The 17,465-nt window shown below is 42.6% G+C and overlaps 1 protein-coding gene across 2 annotated transcripts in view; it reads right to left on the reverse strand.

Annotated features, from left to right (window-relative positions):
• Window positions 1-406: 406 nt before the first annotated feature.
• gabrb4 (gamma-aminobutyric acid type A receptor subunit beta4) overlaps window positions 407-17,465 on the reverse strand; it is a 45,977-nt gene continuing 28,918 nt past the window's right edge. The window contains exons 3-10 of one of the 2 annotated variants that reach the window (XM_084029795.1): window positions 16,714-16,781; window positions 15,234-15,454; window positions 8,483-8,565; window positions 5,146-5,283; window positions 3,226-3,378; window positions 2,221-2,477; window positions 1,515-1,604; window positions 407-1,264 (exon numbers count right to left, since the gene is read on the reverse strand). In XM_084029795.1, the coding sequence (XP_083885921.1) occupies window positions 911-1,264; window positions 1,515-1,604; window positions 2,221-2,477; window positions 3,226-3,378; window positions 5,146-5,283; window positions 8,483-8,565; window positions 15,234-15,454; window positions 16,714-16,781 (1,364 nt within the window). In that variant the 3' untranslated portion in view covers window positions 407-910. The remainder of the gene's footprint in view (window positions 1,265-1,514; window positions 1,605-2,220; window positions 2,478-3,225; window positions 3,379-5,145; window positions 5,284-8,482; window positions 8,566-15,233; window positions 15,455-16,713; window positions 16,782-17,465) is intronic. The other variant, XM_084029796.1, reaches the window with a different exon arrangement.

The raw sequence follows: 17,465 nt of genomic DNA on the forward strand, positions 1-17,465 counted from the left end.
CAAAATCATATCTACAATAATCAGCACTTGTTTTCAACCATAATGAAAAAGACCCCCCCACCCCACCCCCCACCACCACCACCACCAAGGACGTGTTTCTAAAAATAACATGAGAAGAGAAAGGAACACAAGTTTTGCGTTGACTCTGGGTCGGGAATGCGGCGGTCAAACATCCCGTCCTCAGGAGCCTCTAACGGGCCCGTCGGTCAGAGCTGATGTCTGATAAAGAGAACGATATCACTTCAAAAAACCCAAGGAACAACACATAATCCAAACAAGGTTGCTGTACATAGTAGAACCGGAGATTTCCGTGCATGTTATCCATGGGGGGGAGGGGGGCGATGGGCGGGGTCGTGGGTGGGGGGTTGGGTTCGGGCGGCGGGGCCAAGAGGGGGGAGGGGGGGTGTCAAGGATCTCACTCAGCTGATGCCTGAACAGACGAGCCACCACTGATTTCATGAGCTGCAGTAGAGGATTACAATAAGTATCAATAAAAAGTCAATGGGACTCTGAGACATCTTTTCTCCCTTCGAGAGCTTTCACTTTCGCTTTTTTCGTTGGGTTTTTTTTTTTAGCAAAAATATCATGCAGTCTTTAGTTCCAAAAACCCCCAGGTGGGCTCACGAGTTTGTTTTGTTTGTTTCTTTCTTTCTTTCGGGAGGAAAAAGAAACTCAAAGCCTTGAAATTCTTCTCGCACAATTATTCTTAAACATTCAAGTCATCCTATTAATAATTTGTACAGCAGAAAGGTCCTTCAGATTTCACACGTGTGTATATATAAATATAATATATATAAATATGCATATACATATGTTCAACTTGTATATGTGTATACATATTTTGGAACTGTATCAAAGCCAATTTAATGTGCTCTCAAAATATGGCCCATGATTCCTAGTGGGATGCACATCAATTCACATAGTACAACCAGTAGATTAGGTTGAAAAATCCAAAGGTGATGGGGAAAATGACCCGGGACCATTTGTCAATGGTGCTCACATCGGACAGGTTTGGGATTTTCAACTTGAGCTTGGAGGAGCGTCGTCGTAGCCGACAGTTGGCCCGGCTCCGCATGGCGCTCCGGTCCAGCGAGTGGTGGCTGAAGCCGTCTCGGGGCGCCATGGGCTTCCTGAATTGGACCCCGGAGCTGTCGAAGGACATGACCGAATTCCGAGAGTCACTGACGCTGCTTCCCACGTCAGAAGGCATCACTTCGTTGTTCATCTCCAGCGTGGTGAGGAGGATGTTGCCGTAAGCATCCACCTATGAGGAAAGGGGGGAGGGGGGGACAACAGGAGTCAGCGGAGGAGAAATGGCGAGCGTAACCCCACAATCCCTCAATAATGAAACTTTACGTTAAACCCCCCTCCCGTCCCCCAAGCTGTCAAAAATGCAGGGATGATATGGAACGTCATTTTCTTGCATGCCACACAAATAGTTAACAGCTATTCACATATCTGACTTTACTTTGAGGGCTGGCCTACAGCTGATATGATGTCTAAATAAAATGTACCCCAACTTTTCTTTGTTCCTCGAGATACAGATTTCTTCGCTGTGTAAATGACCTGAAGGTGTTGGTTTGATACGGCGCGGAAATGGAGTCCTTGCAATGTGAAAGAAAAATGAAGAGAACATTAAAACGGCTATAAAATTCCGGCAAATAAGCACATTTTTTTTCTCTCAAAATTACACAAGGCATAAGACATAAAGTACACAAGTAAACAACTTGGAGTAAGCATAGCATTTAGTACTTCACACACAGAAGAACAGAGGGTCGGGGTTTCATTCAGTCGGACCACTTCAGCCACCGCCAAATTTAAATAACGGACGCCTCCTATTTGTGCGTTTTGATATTTCCTTCCGGTTTAGTTTAGAAAAAGACATTGGCGGCGGAGTGAGAGTGAATGAAGCCCGCAGCATAAACATAGACAACAACCTAAATAAGAAATGAGAATGTTTACACCACTGTTGAGCTCGATGAATCGCTATCTCAATGAAAAGGGCTTTGCTCGATAAAAAGCAGTCACTGCTCGAGGTAGAAGCAATGGATGATGGTTGGTGAATACATATTTGGGCTGTGGTGACCTCAGTATGCTTCTAGGAAGATTAGTCAGGGAATGCTGCATATGTGTCTGTGGATTAAATGGCTAGAAATCATATGTGGCATAACGTGGCTGACTGACACGGTAAACAGAGAGGTAGCAGATGAAGATGCAAACCTGTTCCCTCAGGCGCTTCTCTTCGTATCTTGTGCGCTCGTTGTTGGCTTTGTTCAGCCTCTCATTGATTTTCTTCTGTTGCGCCGGGCCCCGGCCAAAGAACACGTAATTTACAAAGGCATATTCGAGCAGGGCCAGGAACACAAACACAAAACAGCCCATGAGGTAGACGTCGATGGCTTTCACATACGGAATCTTTGGGAGAGTCTCCCTAAGGTGGGTGTTAATTGTTGTCATGGTGAGCACCGTTGTCACACCTGAGCACAGCAGCACACACACACACACACACACACACACACACACACACACACACATAGAAAAACAGAGAAAAAGAGCGGCCGTCACACACAGGAGTTACTGACACTGACATCATCATCTGACCTACGACCTACGTCCTGTATCCTAAATGATATCAGAAAAATATACATTCAATAAAGTAAATAAACAGTGGAATGGCTGTATTATCGTACATGATTAGTACTACTAATGCATTGGATTGCAATAATTGTAAATATTTTATATATGTTTTACAAACACGGGGCCTTTTACTTTGTTGTTTTTTGTTATGTGACGCTACGTCACTGAGTCACGTTCATTTCATAGCTTAAACAACGCAAAAGGCTTCATATAATGATGCAGGGCGGCTTTTTACTTAATCTAGGTTAAGTTACTTGATTCTTTCATCAGGTCAAAGGCCGGTAAATTCTACTCTTCTATGTGTTTTTGTCAGAAATATAAAACTGAGAGCCTTTTTGTCACACAGGAATGTAAACGTCATCAAAATAGTGAGAGGGGAACTCATCATTTGTGCTCATCCCTCCATATTTGGACAACATGGACACCACTGTGCCTACTGCCGGTGTTTACACGGCACTAGTTGACAAACTTGATGGTTTCACGTGCCAATAAGTAACAACATTGAACATGTGACAGTCATGTGACGTCAGCTCTGGTGATAATCACTGGCTTCTACCGGGGACAGCTGCAGGTTTAGTAATGTCTTACCCAGGGCTACCCGAGCTGCAGAGGCATCATAATTGATCCAGAAGGAGACCCAGGAGAGGATGGTGATCAAGATGGAGGGCATGTATGTCTGCAGGATGAAATATCCAATGTTCCTCTTAATCCTGAAGCTCAGTGAAAGCCTCGGATATGAACCTGGAAGGAGAAGAGGCCGGCGTGAATGCGCATCAGTGGAAAGAAGGAGTGAAGGAGGGGAGAGACGTTGGCACAACTTAAGAGTTCCAAAGTCTGCACTTTGACAACGCGCAGGGTAGTCATTTCTCCATTTGTTCGGATGGAGCACTTAATTTCCCCAAAGCGATGGATTCCTTTCCAGGGACAAGTTCGATTCCAATTAAACATGGCAGAAAGTCGCAAACACGGCAGATTTTTCTGCAACCCCCTATCTCAGCAGGCAGCTCCAGCATCCCTCCGAGAATTGTCACAGAGAGCTGCTCTGCTTTTTCTTTTCGCACTTTCTCTGTCCTCTAAACATTAGCAAAAGGGCATTTTAGAGTTGCATAATTGCAACGCACGCCTTTACGCCGAAGGAGGACGTACAGGAGAATACACAGCACGCGGTTGCAAGGCAGCGACTCGTTCCATTGTGCATTTTTACGGGTAAAACATCGTCTGCCTGTGCCAAGACGTTAATTGGTCTTTTGACTGCACTTTAATTTAAACATCCACAACAATGCGATGCTGCTGCACACAGCGATATATACATCAAAGCAGGCTCTCGCCGCTTCAGCTCCAACTGGGTGTTTATGAGGCGGGAAACTATACAAATTGCACTAAATATAGTGAAAATCCATTCTGCGCATTCGATCTACAGTTTTATAATATGTCACCAAAGAGAAAAGGCTTCAGATAGGCGTGATGGTTTTAATCTAAAAGGCTATTTGCTATGGGGGGAACACACCGTGATGAATGACCTCATCATCTCCAGGTTCCTGTAAATCTTTTAATGAATCAATACCTTCGCAAACATACTTCATCAAACCCAAGACAAGCGGCTTAGATCACCCAAGTACATCCCAGATTAATGTTCATGGGTTTCTCCAACATGAGAATTACACTTGAATTTTACCTTTTTGTCTGTTGGTCGCCGACGTTAACTGAAATAAGAAGATAACGCTGATTTGCTATAACGAACAAATCATTTGTGGGTGGGGAGATTAATATTACTCTCATGTCGAATTAGGATGCTAAAGGTGCAGCGACGGTTAGCTTAGCTTAGTTTAGTTTAGCATAGCATAATGAGGAAGACAATTACCTGGCTCTGTCCAAAGGTGAAAGAAAGTAAAAGTAGAAATACTCAGGAAAATAACCATAAACAACAATCCCTGTACATTCATTGTGCTTACCCATGAACCAACGTTCTACAATCTGCATGCACGACCCAAATCTAATCCCACTCCCCGCAGTGATGACGGATCTGCCGATGCCCCCCCTCCCCCACTCACAGAAGTCACAGCGGCGACTCGGATCCAGAGATGGTTATAGAGCGTGGGAGAATGGTTTAGAGCAGAGATCTTCAACAGGGGGTCCGGGACCCCTAGGGGGTCCGCAAAGTTACTGCAGGGGGTCCCAAATGTGTTTTCTTCCAAAAATGTAAATATGTCCAAAAATACACATTAACATGACTACAACCTTTAATAAGCAAATATACATCTTCAATTTAAATTTGTTAAATGTTGTGAAATTGTGATGTAGAAACGCCAAAATAGAATTAAAATTTTTATACTAATTTTATACATGGCACTATAGGGTGCACTACACATTATTATTGGCCCGGTTTAATAAGCAAAATCATTTTCTATGATATGTAATAGGGGGTCACTCCCCCGTGTCACTCAAAGCCAAGGGCTCCTTGGCCTGAAGGCTGTGAAGACCTGTGGTTTAGTGTGTCAGCAGCCTTACCTGTGGTAAACCTGACCTCCCTGGACACCAAGCGGATGTCTACAATGGAAAACTGAGGTAACTCTAACTTGTCGACGCCCGTCACGGCGTTGTCTCCCCCTTGCCAGAAGAATACGATGTCATCTGTGGTATATCCATCTGTGTCGAGGTCAGGGCAAATCCGGATGGGGGAGGGGGGTTGGGAGGGGAGGGGGACATAAAACATGGGGAGTGTAAGTATGGTGAAGAAACAGTCATTATCATGTCATAATCATGTTCCAAGAGTGTGGATAATGAGTGGAGGTCGCTTTGACAAATCCCAATTGTTTCTGTCTATGTTTCATTACAGTCATTCAGAGCCAAGCAACATATCCAGTCTTGGTATCTTGTCTTGTGGAGGCCGTTGCACTGCAAGAATCAGTGACTACATCTGAAAATGGCTAGTGATTATTTATGATTATTAATCTTAACCCATTATAAGACCTAATAACACCCAACCAGAAAAGAATCTGTGTGCTGGATCAACAGCACAACAGGTTTTTAAATCGATGGGCTGTTTTTGTGGTTTTCTCATTAGAATTATTTCAAGAGAAACTATTTTTTGCCTGGATTACAGTTATAGTTTTAAGCATGTGATAAATGTTTTTCACTCAAATAAAACAAAACTACTTGGTTGCATTCAGTAAAACCATCATGGTTTGGTTTAAAATAACACAGACTTGTGCAGATTAGAAACGTATTAGTGATATGTTAAAAAAACAAATGTCATCCAGGAGAAAATATGTTTCCCTCTTTTAGGAAAACCTTCAGGATGCTGAAAAAACTCAAACAAAGTGCGAGAGGTCAGTCAGTTTAGGTACAACCATTTTTATTTTTATGAACAAGATTTTTATCAAATGAATCCTACGGATGTATTTCAGGTTGTAGTCGGATGAGGAAGGGGGTGGGGTTTAAGAAGAAATGTTTCCTCCTGGACCATGCAACATCAAAGACGGCACCAAACCACAAAAAAAAAAAAAAAAAGCCCATCAGTGGAAAACACCTAAATCTGCAACTTCTGTCGGCCTGCAATCACATGCTCCAGTGTCCAGCCTCGTATGGAGCTTTATATCACTGCACGCGTTATCTGCTGCATGAATATTTATTAACATGTGTCACTTGCAACGGCGCTGCCACACATTCTCAACTGGCAGCGCAATTGGAAATGACCACAGCAGAGGATTTATGTCAGCAGGCCAGAACACGCTCACTGCAGAGCCATCGCTCAGTCCGGAAAGTGTTACTACATTTCACATTCTACTACCCCACTTCCAGACCTGCACGGCATTAAACTCGCTAAAGCACCGGGATTCATTACCATTAAATCTCCCTCGGAGGTTATAGGGTGAGGAAAAGTGACATTGTTCATAAAATTGAAACAACTGCCGACCCAATCAATCAAAGTGACGGTTAAATGTGCTCGACTCCCACTGGTGCAGAGCGTTCCGTGAGCATAAACAGATATTCTTGCTAACTTTTTTTAATTCACGGCATATCCATATTTCATTGCCCACTGATGTCCCCGAGGGTAAACACTCGGCAGTTTTATCTCGAACAACAAGAACCACAAATATCTGCCGTATTGAGCAAGCGGTTTGATTGATGGAGTGGTCGATGAAAATGATCAAGCAAATACAATTTTTAATTACACCGCAAGCGTATTTCTCTCCTGGATATTGATTTGTCTAAATTAAAGCATTTGAAAAAAAAGGGGAAAAAAGACATGAGACATCAATTAAATAATATTGCGTGATATCATTTGAATAAAGTTAAGTCTGCAATTTTGTGTTATTTTCCCCTTTATGCTGTATAAATAGGTCCAAAGATGATTACAGATGCAGATGAAAACTTTCCTTTCAAGAGTCTGAGCTGAGCTACCATATGAGAAACTAGAGTATAAACTATAGGGATTACTACTCAATCAGGGAAAAGAGTTGAATCGGACGTCCCGTGGCTTTCAAGGTAAACTGTTTTGTGTTCAGAACGCATGAGGAACCGATGTGATCAACTAGCTTCTAAATAACTCGGAGTTAAAGGAATATTTAGAGAATTTGCTTCCTTGCCGAGTTTGATGAGAAGATCGAATACATAATCCTAAATCTAGAGGGAAAATATAAAGTGGAAACAGAGGGAAACAGAGCTAGCACGTCTATGTCCAAAGGTAACAATATTAATGAACACACTGTATCTTGTTTGACTAATCCAGACTATTTCTTGTCTTGTTGTATTTTGTCCCCAGGAAGGGGAGAGGAGAAAAACCCAGTTGCCACCCGCTGTCCAAATCCTGTAAAGTTGCTGCTGCTTCAAAATAAAAGCCATTGAATAACAAAATAACGTGGGTCTTTAATTGTGAAGAATTTCTAGGAACATGTGTTTATTAATTAGTTGAGTTTAAGCAGCAAAAATAACAGGAGACTTTTATTGCAAAGACTTAGGAAATGTGTTTTCAAGCCGCGTTTGATATCCAATCAGGCCGGTCGCATTTAAGTGTCGAGTGGAAACACATGCAGACGCTAGAGTTCTGATCCGGTGCAGCCGATCGCAAAACAGACAAGTGTAACCACAGCCTGGCACTCTGCAAGAAAGCAAATGAGCTAATTTTCCTAAACTTTTAAGTATAATATAAGATAATAATAAGTTACTATATTTGAGAGAAAACTACTAGATCTGCTACAGACTGACCACTTCCTCAATGAACCATTCCTGATTAAGCAGGTGCTAAATGACACTTAAACCAATGATTACTGCCTTGTTACATATTTGTTCCATGTAAAAACGATTTATTGGAAGGATTGCTGTGGACGTGGGTGTTTACTCAGACAGACAGGTTGAATGATACCAGTGTTATGAAGCGGTTGTCTGTGAAGGTCCTTGGTCGCTCAGGTCACGGTTATTTAGGGGTTAAGAGCCGTACTGAAGGATGAAGTAAGGTCCCTAATATTAATGTTATCATTTTGCCTTGACAAGTCAAAGATCCGGTGGCGGGCCCCGTCCACCTGTCACACTGAGAGAGTAGTAATCAATGCACTTCAGCCGGCTCTGTGATTTCTTCACTCTTTCTCAAGGCAGTCATCAGCTGCTGAGGTCGAGCGTCTGACGAATGGCACACGCTGGCAAAGACGCCAAAATATTTCATTAATGTCAACCTAAATCATTTCACACACATGTATTTCCCACGACAAAAAACAAACCCTCACTTAATTACGTGTCGTTGTCAGCGGCAACGTGGCAATTTTAAGACAATCACGCACATTGCCTTTGAAGGTTGGCGTACGTTCAGTGTGAAAGTCTTTTTCCTGAGAGGGAAAAAAATACTCACAGCTTTCAATTTCCAGGGTGCAGTTCTGTTCGTCGAGAGGGTACCTCCTCAAGTCCATCATGCAAGCAGCTGTGGTGGTTATTCTAAGGGAAACAGAACAGAGACTTATATATATATCATAAAGAGAACACACACATTGTACATCACGTTCCCCACAAATGAAGGAAAAGGTTAAGAGGGAGGACAGATGATTAACATGTTGCACTACATGATGAACCACCAGCACGTCTACCACTTACTCAAGTTGCACTTTTCAGAGTCATTCTTTTTGTGGCTGTTTGTTGAAAACGCCGCAGCAGTTCAATAATTCATGGCTACCTTTTAAACTTATATTATTGAGAAGACATTTTGCCAATAACGCATGTATCTTAGTTACTGTGTTTGTGGGTTCAGGGTCACGGGACCTGCAGACACCGTCTGTGTGTATTTGACAAAACCATCGTTCTCTTGTATTAAAAGGGATGGTTTTGTTTTCGGGTGGAATTTCCCACAGACCTTCCCAGAGACTCTTAAATGTGATTTATTCTTTATGTTTCCGTGAGTAGTGTGGAGAAGTATTTCCTTTTCTATGGATCACTAACTGCTCGGCATACTGCAATTTTTGTCAATGCATGTTATTTATTGCTCGTTCTGAGATGTGCATTTCTGCCAGGTAGCTGTAAATATGTATGCAGAGCAGTTTATTAATATCAATAAACCCAATAGCCCAGGAAGGGAAAAAAACAGCATTGGCTACAAATTGTAGGGGTCTTTGGCATTTAACTGAAATATTTACCAGTGCAGCACATTTTAGTAATTACATTTCTGCTGTTCACACCAGCTGGTATGTGTTCATCATACTAGCTTTCCCTTCGCTCACCGCCCTCCTGTGTAAATGAAATAGAAAAATTAATTTTCAGCTCATCATCTCGGTGTCAGAAGCCACCGGCTCGTTCTCCTGCGAACGTGCTCGTGGCTCGTGACACGGAGCTCGATGCGCGTGATGTGAAGGTTTTACCCTTTTTAAAGCACGTTTCGCATTTCGGATGCATTATCAATCATGTTTAAGTCAAAGCTGCTAAAAGTCTGTAGGATTTACATCGACGCAGTGAGCTCGCTACCATCTACAGTACCTGCAAATTAGTAATACAGTAGATAATAAGCTGTTTGCATTGGAAATGTATTGCTTGAACGCAGAGTTTGAAAATTGGTCATGGTGGGGTGAACAGAGTGCTGTCGGCGGGTAATTGGAAAACAAAATATGATCTGCTGAAGCTGATTGGGCCAGATTCACACAAACAAACATGCGGGGCCTCGGGGTCGGCGATAACAGGAGGCACCAGAAGGGTAAAGAAAATAATGCATAAACAAAATATGTGACAGGTATATATTTATTATTCACAATGACACAGAGCTGCATTCTGCTGCACAAGCATTAAGCTGCTCAAACTGCATTGTGTTGTGCTCTACTGTACCGCAGCTCCCTGCTGCCTCGCAGCGTACAGCGGGCCACTGCTGACACTCGCTGGGAGGAGATAACATCACACCTAGTTACATTAGTGGGAGAGGTCAGTTGGCAATCAGAATGTTCCGGTCAAAAATTTAGAATTTCTTCATGTTGGTGTGCTGAGTTTGTTGCTGCTATACAAAAACGCCTTCATACATGATCCGGTCATTCAGAGTATGAAGCTTTGAGAAACTACGTTTCAGGGTCGTCACGTCTAATAACAGTGAACTATCCACATCCTCCAACACAATAGAATGAAATTAAAAAAAGCCTATCTACCAACTCTACCAAGGAACATTCCTTTATCAGTAGCGGTCACAGAAAAGTCAACACACACAAAAAAAAAAAAAGTTTCCCAATATGCATCTTAAAAAATGGAACAAACTCCAACCTGGAGAAAGTAAAGTGTGTTGGCTGAAACCTCTTTTGGTTGCGTGGCGCTCCGCGATCATAAACAGGAAGACGCATCCTGTCAAGACAACTTTTACCGTCCTTGAAAGACAATACCCCCGGTACCACAGTGAAGCAGTGAAACCCTGGCAGCAGTGGCAGCAGCAGCAGCAGCAGCGGCAGCAGCAGTATTAGCATTAGCAGCACTATTAGCATTAGCATTAGCAGCAGCAGCAGCATTAGCAGCAGCAGCAGCAGCAGCTCGGACTAATGGACAGGAATGAATTCTTTACCCCTGGCAGAGAGGAGGGGGTGAAGAAGAAAAAACCCCAGGGCGAATAAAATTGACTTTATATGTGAGAGTTAACAAGTCAGGAGAGGATCCTCATTGAGTAGGCACAAGTCGGGACGGCTCACAGCGAGGGGCCTGGGATTTGGAAATGTCAGCAGATGTAGGTCAGCAACTTAGAGTCCCACCAGAGACGGTCAGCGGCCGCCTCAGACCTGAGCAAGGCACCGCAGCCCGAAACTCAGCGGGCCGCTTACTTCCTAGATTTCAACCCCGATACGCATTCGTCAGACGGCTTGTATTGGTTTGTCGTCATCGCTGAGAGGTGTCTGAGGAGGTGAAAACCTTCTGATTCACAATTAAAGGCGTATTCCACTCATTTCTACAGGCCACTGTGGGCGTTTCGTGCTCCATTTACGTGACGACTAAAAGCAACCTGGAACCCAGACAGACAGGAACACATACATGAGCAATAGTTTTGACACCTACACAAGAGAAGATCATAGTACGACACCGTGGTTTAATAAACAGAGATTCACGAGACGGGGAAGAGAGAAACCACCATCTGGAGAACGCTTTCCTCAACAAAGCCCTCAATGCTCTCGGGACCCGGAGTACCAAACCGGTTAGTCTGCTAACAACGATTCAGCCTCTCAACTCACTGGCAAGTTCGGAAAGAAAAAATCCAGTTCCATCTCGCACACTTTCTACCGGACACCTTCTACCGACACCAACTTCTTTTATTGACGTTTTCAAATGACTTTGTTTGCATCACCCAAACTCTCTCCTGCACCGCTCAGCAGTCTTCAGGCCCGGCCCCCCCTCCCCTCCCTCCCTCCTCCTCACATAAAAAAAATAAAGCGCAAGGTTGAAATATAGCCACAGCATATCTCAAGTAAACAAAAATGACAATTTAAGCAAGGTTTGCAAAATCACATTCATTCCAAGGATGTGGTTCGGGGCAGTTTTCAAGATTTGATTGAATTTTGGACCTCGAGAACACCATCATTCCTCCCACGTTTGATGCTCACAATTCATGGCGACTCCCGGGGGAAAGGAATTATGGGCAAATGCACACTTATGGACAGTACATATAGTCTCCAATCCACTTTATTTACGCAACGGTAGCACTCAGATTGTTTGCTGAAGTGAAAGTAGTAGTATACCAAGTAAAAGTCCTGCGGTCCTGCAGTCCAGTATTATCAGGGCCCGACCCTGAAACCACCCTGAGGTATTATCAGCAAAATGTACCTTAATGCCCAGAAACGTATATAAAGAAAAATAACTTGTTCTGCAGTATGTCTCCTGTCAGTGATCATAATATTGTCCATACATTTAAGTCATAAGCAGGCAGAATTAGCTAGTTTTAATGACTTTACATACAGTTTGGTAGTTTGGTCCAGAGCAAACTAGATACATTTGAGGGTCGTGAGATAATTAATGAGAGAAAACTATCAGCTACACAAACTTTTGGGACTTTTCTTTTTCTCTTTTTATGATAAATTGGATTTTTTTTTTTATCTCTTTGGGCTTTCAACAGATGTTTAAATGCAACCATCTTGAAGGGGTTAGAACTGCTAACAACTCATAGACATCTGAAAGTGAAAATCCAAAACACTGCTTTAACCTTGATCAATGCGATGTGTTGTATCAGTGTTTTTATGTAAAGTCCTAATCTGAAATCTAACCAGTGACTATAAATGTCAAATAAATGTAATGCAACAAAAAGTAGAATATTTCCCCCTGTTATATAAAATGAATATGAAAATAGAAGAGGTTGATCAACACAAGTTAGCGCTGCTTGGATTTAAATCACTTTAAACACTAGGATTCAAGGTAAATAATGGTTTAAAAAAAAAGGCAAAGAGCGGTATCAGCACATTTCACAGTGAGTGAATAGGTGAGAGCGCAGCACTCGGTGCAGCAGTGTGTGTAATGTGATTGTCCACAGTATGCATTCTCCTGTGTTCGGGAGTAGCACGGGGGGGATTCAAACAGGGTGGTCTTTACAAGGAAAACGCATTTTGAGAAAACCTCGAGCGGCCAAACTTGAGAGGCGCAACATTCAAATGAACTGATTCGCAACATCTAACATCTATTGTTCTCAGGAAAACAAAATGTCCACACAACCCTTGGGCAAAGTCAAACATTTTCACAAAGCGCTGTAATTGCACACGTACAGGAGGCTTGTAAAGGTTCTGACATCACTGCGGCATGTCGATTCCACAAGGCTTCTGATTACTCTACACTGCTGAAAAACAAAAAAAATGGTGTGGGGGACGTATCAAAGGGCCCGACGCCATCCGCCTTCTTGCATCACTGCAGTGGGTGACGGGAGCAGCAAACCCCTGTGCAGTGTGCTCGAAGATGGTGGAAGATGCCGGCGTCCCCGGCAACAGCCTTGGATTTGTGTTGCATGCGGGCACGAAGCCAGTAGAGGTGCGAATGCAGGTGTAATGCTATTTTCTTCTGGCAGAAGTCCATTCTACTACGCTTGTGCCTCCTTCGCTACTTCTCCGGGCTGCGGAGGAACACGGGTGTGCTGAGGTTCGTACGGCGAGCCGAGCAGCTGGCAATGTTTATTCAGATCAGGCGGAGCGGCGTCATTTTGGCACCAAACGCCATGAAATTGATCCCGTTTACACAGGATTTATTCGGAGGAGGAAGTTTTTCATTCATATACATTTAAAGCAATCAAACAGATTTAATTCATTGATTAATGTGGAATTATGGGTAATTCTTACTTATAGCAGTGTGTTACCCACTACTGCTTGCAGGATGTTTGTGGTGCTTTTGTCTGCTCAGTAGCCATTAAACAGCAGCAGAAGGGGAAGACAGAAGGCGATTTGATTGGCTTTTATTGACGCACGCCCCACTGGTCACCTGCTGACGCATTTCTAAAAACAATGATACATTCATCCTGCTCTGGACCTTTCTCAGGGTCCCACCATGCGGCTACAAGGCGGCCCTCATACATCGCCAAACCCATGTGCGATTGTCAGAGAGGCTAAAGAACAAGCAACCAGCAGACATTTGCAGCGTGCTCTTCAGCAGCAGTGAGATTGCATTTTCTGACACCTTGTGAAGAGTCATAAAAAGGAGAAAAAAAAAACTTTTGGCTGTCAAATCTCCTTTTGTGTCAGCACCAATTTGCTGAATACTGATTGTCGCATTAATAATTCATTACTTCATATGATCTACACCTTGTCACTGCCATTTTCTTTTATTCATGGTACAAAAACACGTTCCCAGCCTCCGTCAAACTACTTTATTTTAACGACTCGTGTTAAGAAAAGCAACGACAATGCATTCGGAGCTTGAACAAACCTCAGGACGCTGTCGTACTTTTAGCCGTCCCCCGGGGATTTGAGATGGGTCCCTCTATGAACATTTATTGATGACTGAATTGTCTCGTTTGTCACAGTGATCAGGGACATTGACGTTATGAGTATTTTGAACCTTTTATTAAAAACAAATAAATTCCAGGACAATCAGTCTTGGATTGAACGTACCCCTCTCGCTCTCCAAAATATTGTTATTGTACTTTGTTGACTATTGCATTTATAAATAAAGCCTCCAAGTTTGTTTTTGTTGCCAGAAATACATTTGTCATAATTGATGCTTATCTTGTTTTTCTGGCGCCGCATGTCTTGTGAGGTTATCACCATTTTCACTGCTGTATTTCTGCCACAGAGGTAATGATAAGGGCAGCAGCTAGAAGTTATCATGAGTATGTCCTCAGCAGTCTACTGTGAACAAGACTCACTCATCCTTCCCATCCAACGACAGTAAGTCGTCTGGCTAACATTTAATGAAGCGTTTACTCGTGCTCTAGATTTCTCAATGCTGATGCCATCTACCGATCTACTAAATGTGCTAATGCTGTGTGGGATCACACGGGGGTGAAGCCTGTCCCACCATGAATTAAACAATTTTCCTGTACATCCAGGCTTCATCTTCTTGCATTATTGAATCTTTCCAAAAGTACAATTTAAAAAGACAAGAAAAATCCATCCATCCCCTTTCTATACTGCGCCTTTATCTGGGTAACTCCCAGCAGGCACTGGGAAAAAGGCAGAGAATCACCCTGGACTAGGTTTCTAGTTAATGCTGCGGGCGACATGTGTCCACTTCACCTGACTGTTTGACTTTGGAAAAATCATAAAGTCACCTGGAGACAAATTTGTGATATTCTCACATTGGCCACTGTAAGATGCTGGTCATACCAGACCAGCAGGGCTGTAGACGCTAAACCCCTCAGTGTATTGAAGTGGGCAGTGGTGGCTTTTTGTGCGTACGAACTCATCATTTCATTTGTAAGAGGAACAATGTGTGAGCTCTTTAAAAAGTGCCATGGTATTACTTCATTCCTCGTTGTTTTAGTTCAAACTCACAGAATCTCAACAGCCGTATCTTTCTTTTTGTTTCTGTAAATCAGCTCTGAAAACTGTGACGAGTACCAGTGATTCAGGTTCACCAAGTAGAAACATGTTGAAATGGAGGAAACAAAAGGATGGAAAACAACACCAACTATAGAGTTTTTATTTAGCCACATATGATAAACCACCAGAGAAAAGTGTTCTTACCTCAGCCCGTATAAGACGGTGCCGTCTGGGTGCAGTCGGATCATGCGGTTCTTTACTGTCACACCATGAAGAAAGGACTTCTTGTCATTAAGGAAGTAGGTGTCAGGGAGCCAAAGCTGGTCTGCTACACGGTTGTCCAGAGTCAGGTTTAGCTTCAGCTCACCGTACGCCAAGCGCTTGTCCCGCCAGCTCTGCTGGAAATACATTGTGATGGTGTAGTCCTGGGGAGAAGGAAACACTCGTATGAAGTCACACGACCCAAACAATTCAGTTGTGCACAATGTCATTAGATACGGGAGGAGTTGAGGAAAAAAATGCTTTTGTGTTTGTACTGGTGCTCCTATATTAACATTATTACATCTGGGAGATGTGAAATGGCAAAATCTAGTTGTAACTATTCCTGATTGAATGTACACCTCATTTCCCAATACCCCAGACTTTAAACTGTATCATAGCAACGTTTTGGGCGGGAAACTTATAATATAGTGAGACAAACCATATTTCCACAAAATCCTGCAAAAACCAAAACATAAAAACAATTAAATATTTTCTTGATCAGAAGCTTGCAAACGACTGTTTAAAAAGGAGAAGAAAAATCAATAAAATCCTGCTTGGGTTTCGGAGGGTTAAGTGGAGATGTAATGTCTGTTAGCTAATGCATCGTTGCCTCTCCGGTAAAGTACTAAAGTCTACAGTCAGACCAATAAAAGATACACGTTGGCTTCATTTTCAATCTACACAGTCCAACGATTTGATATAATGTGTGCCATCATCTCAGATCATTTCTAACTATACAAATATATATGAATATTACCCCACTTCGCAGCACGATGCATATTAAGGCAGCTCGTATCCCTCACATCGTGTGTTGTAATTAATGAACGTGTTTTGTACTGAAAAGTATCACTCATGATGAAGTGAATGGACACACAAGTCCTTATTGATCACTCAGCCATACTACTGACACACAACTCAATCAACCCTCAATTTCAAATGCATATTTGAGGAGAGATTCTCTAACATAGATTGACAAAAACACAACTAATCTACGACTGCTTACAAAAAGCACACTGGACGTGTTGTGTTCACCCCTTGTGAAATTTAAAATTCACACTCTAAAATTGATCAAAAGTATGCAGACATAAAAGAAGATAGCATCTCAGATCATAAACATATTCAAAATCAAAGTATGCTTTGGATTTGAAGAGGTAACGTATACAAAATAAACCCCACCCTTTAAATACCCCCCCCCCCCCCCCCCCCATCTTTCAAAAAACAAAATGAAACCCACTCGTTGTCTTACTGTTAGCTATGAGCTGTTAGCTGTTAGCCAAAAACATCGTCCAAGACAGTAAATTCAGTGGAACAATGAATAAATTTCTTGCACGCCTCCAAAGACGCTACACTGTACTTTGGTCATTCAGTCCAACAACCACAAGTGGGAAGCCAGTGAGGGATCATAAGTAAGTTTGTAACTTACCATGTTTACTTCTGAGATGGAGTCGATGCTCGCTATGTTGATGCTCATTCCTACGACGACTGGAGGACCTGAGGGAACAAAAGAAACACTGAAGTCACTGAAAAATAGAAGAAGGACGGCATGCAAATACTGTACTTTGGATGGAAAATTAAATTTCACTTATGTTCCAAAAGGCGAAAGTTTCAAATTCCTTTAAACCTCTTTGATAAATTCAGTTGCATCCAAAGACGGGCATCAGATTAAGCATAATGCTCAATTTTTGCAACTCAGAAAAATGGATTTCCCCCCCGGTTTCAATACTCTAAGTTAAAAGGCAATCGTCAGACAGAAGGCGTGCATTATGCATTGTTTGCACATGTTTAACTACATTGATGAAAAATGTAAATGTGTTTTTGCTGCTCAGAGAGTGCACGTGAAAAAAGAAACAACAACTAAGTAAAGAGCAGTTACTCTCAGCTCGTGCTCATGAAACAACTCTGGTAAAATGCACTCATCCATCCTAATTCCTTTGCTAGCAAAGGAACGGGGAGAGCAGGCCGCGCCTCATTTACATGATTACAGTACATGCTGTCGACATGTAAACAGCTACGCACATCGACTCCCTTACATGAACAGATAACACTTAGCCCACTTCAATATTCACACAACTTAAGGTTTACAAGGATTATCCATTCAGGGTGCTCCGTGCAGCCACACTCACTGTAACCACGAGACTCCACACACACTGCGTTGCCTATCATCATATAAGCTCA

The sequence above is a fragment of the Eutrigla gurnardus genome, assembly GCF_963514095.1.
Source record: "Eutrigla gurnardus genome assembly, chromosome: 15".
NCBI classification, from domain to species: domain Eukaryota; kingdom Metazoa; phylum Chordata; class Actinopteri; order Perciformes; family Triglidae; genus Eutrigla; species Eutrigla gurnardus.